General features: G+C 32.1%; 2 protein-coding genes and 1 long non-coding RNA gene across 7 annotated transcripts in view; 2 read left to right on the top strand and 1 right to left on the bottom strand.

Annotated features, from left to right (window-relative positions):
• Positions 1–18,855, top strand: part of s1pr4 (sphingosine-1-phosphate receptor 4) — a 525,180-nt gene that overhangs the window by 6,393 nt on the left and 499,932 nt on the right. The gene's annotated exons all lie outside the window — the stretch shown is intronic.
• cers5 (ceramide synthase 5) overlaps positions 2,792–18,855 on the top strand; it is a 63,920-nt gene continuing 47,856 nt past the window's right edge. Inside the window, exon 1 of one of the 3 annotated variants that reach the window (XM_021469303.3) lies at positions 2,792–3,074. In XM_021469303.3, coding sequence (XP_021324978.1) covers positions 2,902–3,074 — 173 coding nt within the window. In that variant the 5' untranslated portion in view covers positions 2,792–2,901. 3 annotated transcript variants of the gene reach the window in all.
• LOC103909524 (uncharacterized) lies at positions 10,022–16,878 on the bottom strand. 3 transcript variants are annotated; one of them, XR_012397664.1, is made up of 13 exons: positions 16,838–16,878; positions 16,421–16,557; positions 15,112–15,135; positions 14,923–14,952; positions 14,762–14,831; positions 14,413–14,446; positions 14,251–14,320; positions 14,138–14,165; positions 13,774–13,843; positions 13,367–13,411; positions 12,311–12,444; positions 12,101–12,232; positions 10,022–10,357 (listed from the first exon to the last, which is right to left on the bottom strand). It is a non-coding gene; the product is annotated as an uncharacterized lncRNA (long non-coding RNA). The 3 variants fall into 3 exon arrangements; XR_012397663.1 differs by lacking the exon at positions 14,413–14,446; XR_011008170.2 differs by lacking the exons at positions 14,413–14,446; positions 14,762–14,831; positions 14,923–14,952; ... (1 more) ...; positions 16,421–16,557; positions 16,838–16,878 and adding an exon at positions 13,899–13,928 and having other exon boundaries at positions 14,251–14,279.

Genomic DNA, 18,855 nt, shown 5'->3' with positions numbered 1-18,855 from the left:
ATTGATTCATAAGCTTTTCTTTTTAACTGAGATATGAATTGTTTTATTTGAAAGTATTAAATAAACAGTTTACATCTTTTAATTTATCTTTAAGCATCAGTCTATCTGTTTGTCTGTCTATCTTCAAATGAATTTATTGGAGGCCCTGACAGACAGCTATACGTGGAGATATATTTTCATATATTTATAAATGAAGACGATGACGATCCAGTGACTGTAGACTTAAATATTGCACTGTATGTACTGGATTTGCTATCTAGTTTATTACTCATTTAATTATTTTCTAAACATTTAAGGAATTGGGTTATTAAACCATAGAAACATAGCCAAAAATAAAAATCTTTCTACATAACATGATGAACATAAATCAAGGTAAAATTTATCCAAAAAAAAAAAAAAAAAAAACTTAAAACATAAATTAAATTAAACCATAATTAGATGCATCTTTTAAAATAATAACAAAAGCCCAAGTATGCAGCAAATACAAAAACGTAAGAAATAAATCAAAATATTGCAAATGCCGCAAATACAAAAACGTAAGAAATAAATCACAATCATGATCAAACAACACTTTTTTTTACCCAAAGAATGAAAATAAGTTTAAAATTATATCTTTACGCTTAGGCATTTGTACTATCTAGAAGTCTTGACTGTGTCATACTAATTGTATTGAGGTTTAGATTAAACTGAAAGTGTGGCGTCCGAATAATAAAATGTGAGGTTGTCATCACTACAGACAAGAATCGATTCGTTCACGCTTTTTTCCTAGAGCACTAATCATTTTAAATGAATGTTTTAGTTAAAATAACATTACTCATTGACAATTTTTAACCATGATCCTTCCATAGTTTTGACGCAACAAGACAAAACAATTCAACAAAATCATGAACTGATACGAACAATGCTCTTTTTAAATGATAAGCCAATAGATGGCATTATTTAGAACAGGTCTCAAGCTCAATTCCTGGAGGGCCACAGTTCCGCAGTTTTGCTCCAACCCTGATCAAACACAGCTGATCCAAATAATCAAGGTGTTCAAGACTACTGAAGACTATTACAGTTTTTTTTACAGACGCTAGGACACATTTCTCAATACTTGGGTCACTTTTGCGAAACTCTTCACACAGTGAGCACAACAGATGTCTATGTGGGCTAAACTGAAGATCAATTATCATTGTTTTGGCACAAAATGCATTCAATGACTACATCTTTCAAATCTTTGTACGTACAGGAGAGTTTGCACATGCTTACTGTTTTTAAAACTGTTAAATTTATGTTAAAAACAATAATATAATGCAAAACTGACTAAGAGAGCAAAATTCAACAGCAATATTTGACTGAAACATATTTCAAACCTAAAAATGCCGTTTAACCAGCCAGATTAGCATTACTATTGTATCTGTATCAGTGGATGGTGTGTATACAAACTCTTGTGTTTTGGAATTACTTAGTGCAAAAAAAAATAATAATAAATGAACAACATATAATATTGAGGAATTATGCATCATGTCTGATTCATTCCAGTAACACAATGTGCAGTTATAAACAGGGATGTCCTTGTTTTAAACAAGAAAACACTTGAGTAATGCTACATGTTTTTTAGCTCATTGTTTTGTGGATGACAGTGTGTTTGTTGGCTGTCAACCTTTGCTAGTGTTCTGGAAGAATGGGTTTATTTGAGACCTGAAAAAAGTGTTTTGGTAGCTATATTGCATTTTAATTGTGAAATGAACTGCTTTGCCAAGCTGAAAGGGGGTTAGGAGAATCCTGTGAAGAGTTTTGTAAAAATGACCAAAGTTTTGAGAAATGTATCCTAGCGTCTGTTAAAAAAAAACTGTAGGCAGGTGTGAGTTGGAGGTGGTTGCAGTTGAACTATGCAGAGCTGCGGCCCTCGAGGAATTGAGTTTGAGACCATTCATTTAAAACTAAACCTCTCTACTACACGTGTACCACCAAGTATGTCGTAGGTGTTTCGATTACACTTTTTGTCCACAGTGAGGCGCCAAATAATAAAAGATGAGGTTGTCATAGCAAGAATGATTCGTTTTAGAGAATCGATTCGTTCGCGCGTTTTTTTTTTCTTTTTGCTAAATCAGTTCTAATCATTTCAAGTGAACTATTTTATTAAATATCATACTATTCATTGCTAAATTTTAGACTAAATTGCTTAATTAAGTTTACAATTTTACTCCACGAACAATCATTAAACAAGTGATTCGAACAACACCTCTAAAGGAATAGCCAAAAATGAGATCATGCTTAAAACTACTATACTATTTTGCATGTGTACTATCAAGCAGTCATATATGTCTGGATATTGAGGTATGTAACTATACCTCAACTGCTGTATTTTGTCCACAGTGGGGCGCCAAATAATAAAAGGTGAAGTTGTCATCATACTGACTGACATATTGAAAATGATTTAGAGAATCGGTTCGTTCGCGCGTTTTTTATTAAGCAGTTCAAACTAAAAAAAAAATGAATGAACTTTTGTCAAATATAACATGGTTTAGCGTTAAATTTTAGAGTAAAATGTGTAATTTAGATCACAATTTGATTCTAATAACAAAACAATATTTACAAATCATAAAATGACTCAAACAGCACATTTTCTAAATAATTAGCCAAAGAATGGCATTGTGTTTAAAACTACGCCTCTTGACTATTTCGCGTGTGTACCACCAAGCACTCTTGTCTGTGTCGTAATTTTGAGGTGTACGTAATGCGCATCGCTCACTTCCTCATGCAGCCTCATCACGGGTGTGGAAACACCTTCAACACGTCCACATTCAGAGGAAGAGAGAGAAAGAGGGAGAAGCGGGCGGTCAGTCGTTTGCCACCCGCGTATTTTTCTTTCTTCGCGTCCTCTTCTCTCCCTGATCTGTAGTTTTTCTTCTAAACATGGCTGCGCTCTCAGCCTGGTTCTGGAACGAGCGCTTTTGGCTTCCGCACAATGTCACTTGGGCGGATCTGGCCGACCCAGCGCCCGGGGTGGAGTACCCGAAAGCCGGCCACTTGCTCTCCGCGCTGCCGCTGGCCTTGGGGATCTTCGCGGTGCGGATATTTTTCGAGAGGTATGATTTCTGCCGTTATTGACAAGCTTTCAGCGCGCTTGGCACCCAATTAAACCTAACAAACTTCAGCTAAACTCAACTGCTGTGTACAATTTCAAGCTTGAGATATGAAAGCTACACATTAATGAGTGTTGGGTGTGATAAGTTGATGCTTGCACGTGTCTTGAAGTATTCAAAGTTCATTTGGGCTTTGGGAGATTTCTTGCTTGTGAAGTCTTGCTGCCTGATGCATCTGTCAGCTGACCAGCTTAAGGCCTGTTCAGAAAAGAGGATTGAATTCATTGTTCACTCACTGTGTTTTATGTGTGGTTTTTTTTACACCTACTTTTAGGGACTCTCTCTTTCTCATTTATGGAGAACATGCCTTTTTACACACTTCCTTGTTGAGCTCAAGTACATGGTTATCTGTTTGACACTGTGCTATCTGTAAGTAAAGTCAGAAATGAATGATAAATGAACACCACGCCTTTAGATGAGCACTGTAGCTATATTTATTAGAGTTCTTTGAGTTGAAGGGATTTGACAATGACATTTGTTTATGTGTCACTGAGGGAAAGTTTGGTTTTGGAAGAGCTAGTATTGAGGTAAAGTTGGTTTAATATTCGCACATTCAGACCTTCTACTTAATAATATAGCTGCAGAAAAGTATTGCAAACAGGGAAACATATTAGCAGCCAATACCTATGTTTCAGTCATTGAAATAGTGTCAATGTTGTTTTTGAAGTCATTATTACATGAGATTTTAGACACGATATACAAAGTAGCATGGTAAACAATACAGTCTGTGCATCACTTAAAAAGTTTGCTTTATATTCGCACATTCAGACTTTCTCCATGAAAATATAGCAATATTATATACAAAGAATATTAATAATTCTATTAAATTAAATATATTAAAAATATAGAAATCTATATTTGCAACCAGTGACTATAGTACAACAATCTCATGTAAGTGACTTCAAAACAACATTAGCACTATTTATGACTGTGAACAATGTTGTACTGATATTATTTGGCTGCTTATAAGATTTCCCTACTTGCTATACTTTTCTATTAAGGGCGAAAGTCTGAATGTGTGAATATAAAAGCAACTTTACCTTAATATTGATATTGAACATTCAAAATAGCGTGGTAAACAATATAGGGACTGTGTCACAAGTTGTCACTGAACGAATGTGAGAATATAAAACCAACTTTACCTCAATAGAGCAAGTGCACTCACAAACTACTTATTTTGTTGATCTAAAGTTGGTTTTATAGTTGAAAATTTAATCAGAGACAACTTGTGACATGCACTATATATTGTTTACCGTGGTATTTTGAATATTTGGTCTAAAATTGCATGTAAGAAGGACTTCGAAACAATATTAGTACTATTTAACTAGCTGTGAACGATGCTATACTTTGAAAGCCATTTGGCTAATAATATGATTTTACTGTTTAGGTTTTGCAAACAATGCTTTTCTAAAGTTATATTAAGAAGGTTAAGGCGAATGTGTGAATATGAAATAAACCTTATCCCAAGAGACAAGTACTGTAGGTATATTTGTTGGCATTTATAGAGTTCTTTGAGTTGAAGGGATTTGACAATGACATTTGTTTATGTGTCACTGTGGGAAAGTTTGGTTTTGGAAGAGCTAGTATTGAGGTAAAGTTGGTTTAATATTCGCACATTCAGACCTTCTCCTTAATAATATAGCTGCAGAAAAGTATTGCAAACTGGGAAACATATTAGCAGCCAATACATATGTTTCAGTCATTGAAATAGTGCTAATGTTGTTTTTGAAGTCATTATTACATGAGATTTTAGACACGATATACAAAGTAGCATGGTAAACAATACAGTCTGTGCATCACTTTAAAAGTTTGCTTTATATTCGCACATTCAGACTTTCTCCATGAAAATATAGCAATATTATATACAAAGAATATTAATAATTCTATTAAATTAAATATATTAAAAATATAGAAATCTATATTTGCAACCAGTGACTATAGTACAACAATCTCATGTAAGTGACTTAAAAACAACATTAGCATTATTTATGACTGTGAACAATGTTGTACTGATATTATTTGGCTGCTAATAAGATTTCCCTACTTACTATACTTTTCTATTAAGGCCGAAAGTCTGAATGTGTGAATATAAAAGCAACTTTACCTTAATATTGATATTGAACATTCAAAATAGTGTGGTAAACAATATAGGGACTGTGTCACAAGTTGTCACTGAACGAATGTGAGAATATAAAACCAACTTTACCTCAATAGAGCAAGTGCACTCACAAACTACTTATTTTGTTGATCTAAAGTTGGTTTTATAGTCGCACATTTAATCAGAGACAACTTGTGACATGCACTATATATTGTTTACCATGGTATTTTGAATATTGGGTCTAAAATTGCATGTAAGAAGGACTTCAAAACAATATTAGTACTATTTAACTAGCTGTGAACGATGCTATACTTTGAAAGCCATTTGGCTGCTAATATGATTTTACTGTTTAGGTTTTGCAAACAATGCTTTTCTAAAGTTAAATTAAGAAGGTTAAGTCGAATGTGTGAATATGAAATAAACCATATCCCAAGAGACGAGCACTGTAGGTATATTTGTTGGCATTTATTAGAGTTCTTTGAGTTGAAGGGATTTGACAATGACATTTGTTTATGTGTCACTGAGGGAAAGTTTGGTTTTAGAAGAGCTAGTATTGAGGTAAAGTTGGTTTAATATTCGCACATTCAGACCTTCTCCTTAATAATATAGCTGCAGAAAAGTTTTGCAAACAGGGAAACATATTAGCAGCCAATACCTATGTTTCAGTCATTGAAATAGTGCTAATGTTGTTTTTGAAGTCATTATTACATGAGATTTTAGACACGATATACAAAGTAGCATGGTAAACAATACAGTCTGTGCATCACTTAAAAAGTTTGCTTTACATTCGCACATTCAGACTTTCTCCATGAAAATATAGCAATATTATATACAAAGAATATCAATAATTCTATTAAATTAAATATATTAAAAATATAGAAATCTATATTTGCAACCAGTGACTATAGTACAACAATCTCATGTAAGTGACTTAAAAACAACATTAGCACTATTTATGACTGTGAACAATGTTGTACTGATATTATTTGGCTGCTAATAAGATTTCCCTACTTGCTATACTTTTCTATTAAGGCCGAAAGTCTGAATGTGTGAATATAAAAGCAACTTTACCTTAATATTGATATTGAACATTCAAAATAGTGTGGTAAACAATATAGTTGTCACTGAACGAATGTGAGAATATAAAACCAACTTTACCCTTAATAGAGTAAGTGCACTCACAAACTACTTATTTTGTTGATCTAAAGATCGCACATTTAATCAGAGACAACTTGTGACATGCACTATATATTGTTTACCATGGTATTTTGAATATTGGGTCTAAAATGGCATGTAAGAAAGACTTCAAATTAACATTAGTACTATTTAACTAGCTGTGAACGATGCTATACTTTGATAGCCATTTGGCTGCTAATATGATTTTACTGTTTAGGTTTTGCAAACAATGCTTTTCTAAAGTTATATTAAGAAGGTTAAGGCGAATGTGTGAATATAAAATAAACCTTATCCCAAGAGACGAGTACTGTAGGTATATTTGTTGGCATTTATAGAGTTCTTTGAGTTGAAGGGAATTGACAATGACATTTGTTTTTGTAACTGAGGTAAAGTTGGTTTAATATTCGCACATTCAGACCTTCTCCTTAATAATATAGCTGCAGAAAAGTATTGCAAACAGGAAAACATATTAGCAGCCAATACCTATGTTTCAGTCATTGAAATAGTGTCAATGTTGTTTTTGAAGTCATTATTACATGAGATTTTAGACACGATATACAAAGTAGCATGGTAAACAATACAGTCTGTGCATCACTTAAAAAGTTTGCTTTATATTCGCACATTCAGACTTTCTCCATGAAAATATAGCAATATTATATAAAAAGAATATTAATGATTCTGTTAAATTAAATATATTAAAAATATAGAAATCTATATTTGCAACCAGTGACTATAGTACAACAATCTCATGTAAGTGACTTCAAAACAACATTAGCACTATTTATGACTGTGAACAATGTTGTACTGATGTTATTTGGCTGCTTATAAGATTTCCCTACTTGCTATACTTTTCTATTAAAGGCGAAAGTCTGAATGTGTGAATATAAAAGCAACTTTACCTCAATATTGATATGGAACATTGTAAATAGTGTGGTAAACAATATAGGGACCGTGTCACAAGTTGTCACTGAACGAATGTGAGAATATAAAACCAACTTTACCCTTAATAGAGTAAGTGCACTCACAAACTACTTATTTTGTTGATCTAAAGATCACACATTTATTCAGAGACAACTTGTGACATGCACTATATATTGTTTACCATGGTATTTTGAATATTGGGTCTAAAATTGCATGTAAGAAGGACTTCGAAACAACATTAGTACTATTTAACTAGCTGTGAACGATGCTATACTTTGATAGCCATTTGGCTGCTAATATGATTTTACTGTTTAGGTTTTGCAAACAATGCTTTTCTAAAGTTAAATTAAGAAGGTTAAGTCGAATGTGTGAATATGAAATAAACCTTATCCCAAGAGACAAGTACTGTAGGTATATTTGTTGGCATTTATAGAGTTCTTTGAGTTGAAGGGAATTGACAATGACATTTGTTTTTGTAACTGAGGTAAAGTTGGTTTAATATTCGCACATTCAGACCTTCTCCTTAATAATATAGCTGCAGAAAAGTATTGCAAACTGGGAAACATATTAGCAGCCAATACCTATGTTTCAGTTATTGAAATAGTGCTAATGTTGTTTTTGAAGTCATTATTACATGAGATTTTAGACACGATATACAAAGTAGCATGGTAAACAATACAGTCTGTGCATCACTTAAAAAGTTTGCTTTATATTCGCACATTCAGACTTTCTCCATGAAAATATAGCAATATTATATACAAAGAATATTAATAATTCTATTAAATTAAATATATTAAAAATATAGAAATCTATATTTGCAACCAGTGACTATAGTACAACAATCTCATGTAAGTGACTTCAAAACAACATTAGCACTATTTATGACTGTGAACAATGTTGTACTGATGTTATTTGGCTGCTAATAAGATTTCCCTACTTGCTATACTTTTCAATTAAGGGCGAAAGTCTGAATGTGTGAATATAAAAGCAACTTTACCGCAACTTTACCTCAATATTGATATTGAACATTCAAAATAGCATGGTAAACAATATAGGGACCGTGTCACAAGTTGTCACTGAACGAATGTGAGAATATAAAACCAACTTTACCTCAATAGCAAGTGCACTCACAAACTACTTATTTTGTTGATCTAAAGTTAGTTTTATAGTTGCACATTTAATCAGAGACAACTTGTGACATGCACTATATATTGTTTACCGTGGTATTTTGAATATTTGGTCTAAAATTGCATGTAAGAAGGACTTCAAAACAACATTAGTACTATTTAACTAGCTGTGAATGATGCTATACTTTGTTAGCCATTTGGCTAATAATATGATTTTACTGTTCAGGTTTTGCAAACAATGCTTTTCCAAAGTTATAATAAGAAGGTTAAGTCGAATGTGTGAATATGAAATAAACCTTATCCCAAGAGACAAGTACTGTAGGCATATTTGTTGGCATTTTTAGAGTTCTTTGAGTTGAAGGGATTTATCAATGACATTTGTTTATGTGTCACTAAGGGAAAATTTGGTTTTAGAAGAGCTATGCACAAAGAAACTACTTATTTTGTTGAGGTAAACTCGGTTTTATAGTCGCACATTCGATCAAAGACTACTTATGACATACTTTCCAAATTGTTTACCATGGTATTTTGAATATTAGGTTTGAAATTGCATGTAAGGACTTCAAAGCCACATCTGCACTATTTATTTAGCTGTGAACGATGCTATACTTTGATAGCCATTTGGCTGCTAATATGATTTTACTGTTCAGGTTTTGCAAACAATGCTTTTCCAAAGTTATAATAAGAAGGTTAAGTCGAATGTGTGAATATGAAATAAACCTTATCCCAAGAGACAAGTACTGTAGGTATATTTGTTGGCATTTTTAGAGTTCTTTGAGTTGAAGGGAATTGACAATGACATTTATGTTTCATTGAGGGAAAGTTTGGTTTTAGAAGAGCTACACTCTAAAAAAAAATTCCGTAAAAAAACGGTAAAATGTACTGGCAGCTCATTACACAAATATTTTACCGTAAATTAAAAACGGAAAACTTCTGTTAATTGACAAGTGTGTCCACATTAAAAAAACAAAAAAATATCAGTTTTTTGACAGTTAAACTAATGTAAAATAACCAACCATTTTATAGTAATTTAAGAGTTTTTCTATATAAAAAACGGTTATTTTCTGTGTTTTAAAGGGTATACCAACAGTAAAAAAGCGGAAATATTCTGTGTTTTAATAGTATACCTACTGTAAAAAAACAGACAGATTCTGTGTTTTAATAGTATACCTACTGTAAAAAGAGGACTTTTTTTGTGTTTTAATAGTATACCTACTGTAAAAAAACAGACAGATTCTGTGTTTTAATAGTATACCTACTGTAAAAAGAGGACTTTTTGTGTTTTAATAGTATACCTACTGTAAAAAAACAGACAGATTCTGTATTTTAATAGTATACCTACTGTAAAAAGAGGAGTTTTTTGGGTTTTAATAGTATACCTACAGTGAAAAAATTAACAGATTCTTTGTTTTAATGGGATACCTACTGTAAAAATAATTATTTTACTAATTTAATGGTCTTCAAGCAGCATAGAAATGGCAATTGGTAAGGACTAACATATACATATGGGAAATACACTATTAATGGTTTACAATAGTAAAACAAAACACTTATTCTATACTGTATGTGTAGAGAAGCAGTAAATAGTTTATCTATGAACTTACAATGATTAGTACAAAAACAACTTTGCAATTAAAACAGATTTTTTAATGAAAACAAATCATTTGAATTCCAAATAGCTAGTTATACAAACAATAATACATATTGACATGTGAATCGCACAGTGAGAAGTCTTGGCAAATAATCTCATAGCAAATTAGTTTTAAATGTTAGCTTTAAGATAATTGAGGACAAGTGGGCAAATTACAAGTACTTTACATTAAGAAACCAGGTTAACTGCTAGATGGCAGGAAACAGACGATACAACTGGGTCTTCTTCCTCTCCAATACTGATACTTCAATGGCTGTAAAACAAACAAACAAAAAACAAACATTACTAATGACATTTCACTTACAACTGGGGTGATTCCTAGCATGTCAATAGTTCTGTTAATCATTGACTCTACATTAATAGATGTTAGCAGTCGGTTATAAATACAGCTACAAATGCTGTAATCTTGACTTAAGCACATTTATAATGTGCTTAATAATTGTGTTAACAAACTTTAATGATTGATTTTACATGACTATTTTTATATATATATATATATAAAAAATTATTATATTATATTATATTATATTAATTATTATATTATATTATATTGCATTATTTACAAAACTTCTTCCAGTTTGGTGGCCTAATCTAAAGTGAGGATTATTTATGATTTATAAATCCTTATAAACGACAGTTAAAGGCTCAGTATCAAATGAACAATAAATCATTACAGTCTTATCTAAAAAAATGTAATTACTGTAAATATGAAACCTTGTTGAATAGCAGGAGTGACAAAATATAACATAAAACTGGATAAAACAACAATAAAATAATTTAATGATATATTACGATGCAACATTTCAGTGTTATTTAGCTATGTTTAAACTGTACAGTAATTTCATTTTAGAAAAGATTTATTTTTCATTTAATACAATAAAATGAATTTCATTTTTAGAATATAACTGAACCTTTAATTGTGATTTATAAGGGGATTTACAAAGCATAAACAATCCTCACTTTAGGCTACAAAACTGGATGAAGTTAACAAAAGCACTTATTAAAATAAGTATTGTATATACTTTATATACTTATTTTTTATACTTTATATACAAGTATAACTATTACTATTCATTCATGTATTTTCCTTCAGCTTAGTGTGTACTCGCACTATGTACAGTTGCCTTGAACCAAGCCGAAGCACGCTTGTCCTCCCTACCGTCTCCCCCGACATCCCGCATTCACATTGCATTCAAGCCTGAGCACTCTTACATCATCGATGATGCCCCGTTTAGTTTAAGAAGTGCTCTCTCTCAGCACAGTGGTGAATTCTTAAATTATTTTGTTTTAGTCGTTTGGGATGCAGTAACACGCAGTCAAATATTTAGCCGAACAGATCAGCCACTTTTGATGTTCCCCGTGTTGCTGTGTGTTTGAGTACGCCCTTGGAAACACCAATACACACTTATTTACAAACACACTCATACACTACAGCCAATTTAGTTAATCAATTTCCCTATAGCGCATGTCTTTGGACTGTGGGGGAAACCTGAGCACCCGGAGGAAACACACAGCAACACGGGGAAAACATGCAAACTCCATACAGAAATGCCAACTGGGACTTGAACCAGCGACCTTCTTGCTGTGAGGCGACAGTGCTAGCCACTGAGCCACTGTGCTGCCCAACTATTACTATATGCCTGAATAATAAGATATTTAAAAAGTTAGTTTGAATAGTTTATTAACCATTTACTTAAACATTCTGAATGATTAGAAAAAAAATACACCAACTATTCTTAAATCACTGGTTTGTAAATAATGCAATACTAAATTTAGAATGAAAAATTAATCATTAACAAAATATGAAAACAAAATAATTAAGCACATTATAGATGTGCTTATAAGTCAAGATTACAGCATTTGCAGCTGTAGTTATAAACTGTATACTAAGATCTATTAATGTAGAGTCAATGCTTAACAGAACTTTTTGCTAATGCTTAATAAATTAATCAATAGTGTTTAGTTATTATAAAGTGTTATCGGTGTGCTTAATTACCTTTAAATCTTCCAAGGATTCTGAAAGTCTTTCTGGTCTGACAGGAATCGAAGGAGTTTAGATGGTATGTTTCTGCTTGGTGCCCTTTTTTCTGCTTTGTACCTACGTTCTGGATAGTTACTCAGCATGCTCCTGTTGTAAATACAACAAACATGCATCACCTTACTTGTCTTGTAAAAATGAAATAAACTTAAAAATGTAAAAACATACCTTTATATAAACTACAGAGTCAGGGCTGCTTCCTTAGGCTACATAATGTTTTGCACATAAGAGACTAAACATGTAGCTGACCACAATTAGGGGACAGCTCAATGATCTTGTTATTGTGACTGTGGACTCTTCTTCTGAAAAAAAGAAAAGAAAAGTGAGTTGTGTGTTGGGTCTGGTACACGCCCACATGGAAAGAATATGGAAAGAAACATATGGTTTAATATAGGTTTTTGATATATGTGACACATATAAAATTGGCTGTTTTCCTATATTATATGCACACCTATATGTTAAATTATTAATATTATTAATAATAATATAAATAATATAATTATTATGTAAAATTATTCAAATACATGTCTGTTACATAATTTAAAAGAAATTTTTAAAAAATTATTTACTTAATCAAATAAATATAGTGCAGAAACAAAAATAAGGCAAAAAACAACAAAGGAAAGAAAACAAAATAAAAAAAACGACAAACCATTTTGTTATACTTTTTCTTCTTTTCCACTATCTTTATGCAAGAAAGAATTGACCTTGCAAATGTTTCAGGAAAACGTGTAGACATCATAGCTTTCCATCTCCTCTTACTTATTTGCCATAGTTAAATTCCATAACATGCCAATTACATGTGATACCAAATTCAAGTGGCACATTCATAAGTTTTTTGCATTTTTAAAATTAGTTCTTTTCCAGATAGCAGACCTAAGTTAAATTAACATTGAAATGTTAAAACATCAATCAAACTATCATTGAAACAATGTTAAAAGTCATCACTGATTTTTAGGCAGTTTTCCACCCTGAAATAATGTTAATTCTATGACGATAAATAGACAAAACTGTCCCAAAATCAGCATTTATTCAACCAAAATTAAATCATTTTTTACAATGAACCCAACATTAAATAAAATGTTAAATCAACCACACTATCATACAATTAATGTTAAAATTTAAAGTTGATTTTTAGCCAGTTTTGCATCCTGAAAAAAATGTTATTACAATCACGATAAACAGATTAAACGGTCACAAAATCAGCATGAAGGCCTGGCTCACCATCAAGATGCCCACATTGAAAATGTCTTTCTCATCATCAGGTGGCTAAGAGAGAAAAAAAAAGAGATTCAGCAGTGGACCAGTTATTTTCTTATCATTTTAAACAGACATTACCAAAATAAAAAACTTGTAACATTTTAAATGTTGTAAAAATAAATAATAATAATAATAATAAATAACTGCTTTATTCATTTAACAGATTACAGTAGCAGCTTAAAAAAAACCCAGATAAAACACCCACATCAACCCAGTACTTTTAGTTTGAATACATGTTAACAAAATTCAAAATTGCTGAAGCAAAATGTGTTCCTGTAAACACTTAGTAAAAATATAGGTACAAGTAATTGGTTTTGCCAAATAATAAAAATAAAAGCTTCAATATCAAACAAAAACGCTGAACATTTTACCTCTTAAACTTGAAAGTTTACTGTCATCCCCTGTATGAAGTACAGATGGTCCAGCACAACTGCCTGAGTTCTGAAAGAGCAAACACATATTTTTTTTGTATTATTTATAAAAATGCAGTACTGACCAGTCAGCATCAATTTCTACACCAACACACCTACAACAAAAATAACACTCATTCAGTTTGAAACATGCAACATGTAGTCTACTTTTATACTTTACAAACTTTGTGAATAATAAAAAATTGAAAACATTTAAAACCCCAGGTGTATTTTATTTCATTTGTCTATATCAACTGAAATTTAGTTTGGATTGAACGTAAGATTTAAGATTTTTATTTAGATTGCTGTGAAAATGTACCTGTACCTTGTACTTATAACCAAAATGACAGAACCTGGAAGTCAACAAAGCAAAATATCAGTTAACCTTATATATATAAAACACTCAAAATCAAACAGAAAAAACGCTGAACATTTTACCTCTTAAACTTCAAAGTTTACCGTCATCTTCTGTATAAGGTACAGAAGGTCCAGCACAACTGCCTGAGTTCTGAAAGAGCAAACACATTCTTGGTAAAATTACAATAGATGCAATGCTAAATATAAATCATTGTTTCTTTTATTGGTTAAAAAATGCAGTACTGATGAGTCAGCATCAATTTTTACACCAACACACCTACAACAAAAATAACACTCATTCAGTTTGAAACATGCAGCATATAGTCTACTTTTAAATTTTACAAACTTTGTAAATAATAAAAAAATGAAAACATTTAAAATCCCAGGTGTGTTTTAATTTGTCCATATTAATTAAAATTCAGTTTGGATTGAATTTAAGATTTTAATTTAGATTGCTGTGAAAATGTACATGTACCTTGTACTTATAACCAAAATGACAGCATAAACATAAAGCAAATCTTATATCATATATCAGTGAACCTTATATCTACAAAACACTCAAAATCAAACAGAAAAACCCTGAACATTTTACCTCTTAAACTTGAAAGTTTACTGTCATCTCCTGTATAAAGTACAGAAGGTCCAGCACAACTGCCTGAGTTCTGAAAGAGCAAACACATTCTTGGTAAAATGACAATAGATGCAATGCTAAATATAAATCATAATTTTTATGGTTAAAAATGCAGTACTGACCAGTCAGGATTAATTTTTACACCAACACACCTACAACAAAAATAACACTCATTCAGTTTGAGACAGTATACATTTAGACTTCACAAACGTTGTGAATAATAAAAAAATTAAAACATTTAAAATCCCAAGTGTATTTTATTTCATTTGTCCATATTAATTCAAATTCAGTTTGGATTGAATCTAATTTACCTGTACCATGTACTTGAAAAGAACCTGGAAGTCAACAAAACAAAATATCAGTGAACCTTATATGTGCAAAACACTCAGACTCAAAATCTACATAAAAAGATTTCATTTGTGATAACACCATGTGTTATGCATTGTGTTCACTCTATTATCAAGGCTTCATTAAAATAAAACTCCTGATCTCCTAATAGTAAAGAAAGTATTATTTGCTATAATGATTCGAACTGACAGTTAGTTTGAAGAATTTTAGGACTGTGGAAGAACAACTCATATTTATATCTTCATATTAGCAGCCGTTGAGGTTCTTAAAAGTGAACTTGGCTGAATCTGCAAGTTGACAAGACGTTCATAAGTATAATATCCATGACAGTTCAACTCGACTACAACAAACATTTAATTGTGTGCTTTAAGGTACACGTTGTATTTGAGGCCTAAAACGCATGACAGTTTAAACACTATATATAATTTTAAATGTCACACACTTACTGTATCACTCTGTTATCTGTTACACACAAACACACGTCGCGAAATGCGGAAGTTTTTTTTTTCGTTCCATTTGGTGAGCGTTATTGAATTCCATAACACTCTCATCAGTTCTTGCTTCTTATTTGCGTCTAATACCCCAGTTTGTTACGCGGGATGAATGAAATGTTCATGAGTTAAAGTGAAACTGCCGAACTGCAGTTAAAGTCAGGCATCCTGCTGATTTGATTCAGAAGGGCACTTGTTTGTCAGACGGCTCACCGGTCAGGTATACATCCGCGCTAAACTACCAAAGTATGAAAGTCACCCAGCTCCCAACCCAACGTTGAGAATAGATTAACGGCGATATATTTTTTTATCGCGCGATAAAAGTCTCGCGTTAACGAGCACGTTAATGCTGATAACGGCCCACCACTAATAATAACTTTATGAGTGTGTATTTCCCCTCATACCGAGTTACTAATGCCTCAATTTCACGCGGGTCTAACTTATAACGTTACTTAAAAACCAGCAAAGCTGTTCCACTGAAACTCGGTCACACAGCCTTAATACGTCGGTCAAACTAAAGCTAACATTTGATAACGTCAGTAAAAATATGAAATTATTTATTAATATGCAAACAAACACAGACGGTCAGGTGTTACGAGCGTTTGAAACACGTTAACGTTAAGGTTTATTAATGGTAACGTTAACCAGTCATCGAAATACACCTTCATCACTATAACTTATATCAACCAAACTACACAGTGTCACAAACTTTAAATGCTATCCCTTGTTCAATGCACTGTACAAAGAAAACATTTTTATCTCTATAAAATAATTAACATACCTTTTACACTCTCACTGACAAGCTGACGTTTACCGTTAATCCAGTCTGACTCGCGCAGGTGCAGAGGGAGTGAGTGGGTGATTGGGACGTCACATCACTTCCCGCGCACGGCAGTTTAGAAAAATACGGACAAACAACTGTAAATGAACAGATATCATATTTACTGATGAGGAAAACGCATAAAAAGGTAAAAATTCATTAGATAAATGCTTGTTTAAATTACATTTAACCACTCATAGCTCAGTTTGATCTTAATGATATAAAGTCTGATCTTGTTAACAATATTAAACGTAATTTACTGCTGTACTTTCCATGGCCGCTTCAGACAAGACAAAAATCATTTTAAATAACGATACAAATGTAATAAAGCAGTATTTTAACTAAAATATTGTTATATGTTTTATTAATCGTACTTACCAGGGAAAAAACAGAGGAAGAAATATGTCCCGGTGTCCATCAAACGCTGCCTGAGCTGCGATCCCCTTCCCATAATGCAATTCGAAAATGTATATAAACGGAAAAACAACCGTAATACGTGTATACGGAAAAAATCCGTTAAAATATACAGTCATTTAACTGTTATTTTACAGATTTTTTTTACAGTGTAGTGCACTCAGAAACTACTTATTTTGTTGAGGTAAACTCGGTTTTATAGTCGCACATTCGATCATAGACTACTAATGACATGCTCTCCAAATTGTTTACCATGGTATTTTGAATATTAGGTCTGAAATTGCATGTAAGAATGACTTTAGAACCACATCAGCACTATTTATTTAGCTGTGAACAATGCTAAACTTTGATAGCCATTTGGCTGCTAATATGATTTTACTGTTTAGGTTTTGCAAACAATGCTTTTCCAAAGTTAAATTAAGAAGGCAAAGAATGTGTGAATATGAAATTACCTTAGTAAAAAATTACTGTAGGTATATTTGTTGGCATTTTTAGAGTTCTTTGAGCTGAAGGGATTTGACAATGACATTTGTTTGTGTGTCATTGAGGGAAAGTTTGGTTTTAGAAGAGCTAGTGCACTCAGAAACCACTTATTTTATTGAGGTAAAGTTGGGTTTATATTTGCACATCCAATCAGAAACAACTTGTTACATGCTCTCTATATTGTTTACCATGGTATTTTGAATATTGGTTCTGAAATCACAAATAAGTTTGACTTTAAAACAACATTAGCACTATTTATTGACTGTAAACATTGTTGTACATTGATCGTCATTGGCTGCTGATATGATTTCACTATTCAGAACTTGCAGTTAATGTTTTTGTGAAATTATTTTATTAAGTAGAATGTCTGAATATAAAACTTTACCTCAATACTAATTTTGGACATTTACATGACACAATACATGATATATATGTATGTATGTATATATGTATATATGTATAGTTTTACTGAAAAAACAATATGTATTCTGGCCTTTCTTAACGTTTTGACTATAAAACTTATAAATTTTTATTTTGCGGTTGTGATTTTCAAAGGTAATACACCTTCCCTTCACTCAGTTTTTGAAATGTTACCATCAGGACGCAAGCTTAAAAAATTCTAGAGCCCGAAGAAATGCCTATAAAAAGTAATTCATCTCAATTGCAGTTGTTGTATTAAATCGGATCACTGTTTAATGTGAATGCTGCGGTTGTTAAAAATGATCTGCACTCTGCAGTAATAAATTTTTTGTGGTTGTTTTGATGAATCTTGCTAGTAAGTGATTGTTGTTTGGTTTTATTTATGTTGTTGTACCAGTGTTAAAGAGAAAGTTCCTTTCTGTGCTAAGCAGAACAAACAATAAAGTTAAAACTAAACTGCTAAATAAAACAAAATTTAGTTTTTCGGTGTATATATATATATTAATAGCCAGAATGGGGTAGGCTAAATTGTCCGTAGTATATATGTGTAAATTTGTGTATGGATGTTTCCCAGTGATGGTTTGCAGCTGGAAGGGCATCCGCTGTGTAAAACATATGCTGGATAAGTTGGCGGTTGATTCCACTGTGGCGATCCCATATTAATAAAGGGACTACGCCGAAAAGAAAATGAATGAATGAGTGTTATAGCCATAAATGAGTACCTAAACAACAGTAGTGGACAGTGTTTCCTTATCATTTGCTGGCTTTGCATCCAGAATACAACATTTGTAGTCACTTTCACAGATCTTTTATTGCATTGTTGCTGCCTATACCTTTAAATTTTTCACATGTTGAATATTTTAGAAAGACTTTGAACTCAGCAGATATTTAATGTCAATGGCTGCGTCCGAATTCGCACACTTCCATACTATATAGTACGCTAAAATCAGTATGCAAGCCGAGTAGTACGTCCGAATTCATAGAATTCGAAAATCAGTATGCGAGAAGATGATGATTTGCTATTCTGAAGTGCGTATCCCATGCACGCTACGCTATCCCATGATGCCCCATGAGAGAAT

The sequence above is a fragment of the Danio rerio genome, chromosome 22 (genome assembly GCF_049306965.1).
Source record: "Danio rerio strain Tuebingen ecotype United States chromosome 22, GRCz12tu, whole genome shotgun sequence".
In the NCBI taxonomy this organism is placed as follows: Eukaryota; Metazoa; Chordata; class Actinopteri; order Cypriniformes; family Danionidae; genus Danio; species Danio rerio.
Note: the sequence above shows the minus strand (reverse complement) of the source record. Positions and strands in the feature narration are given on the sequence as shown.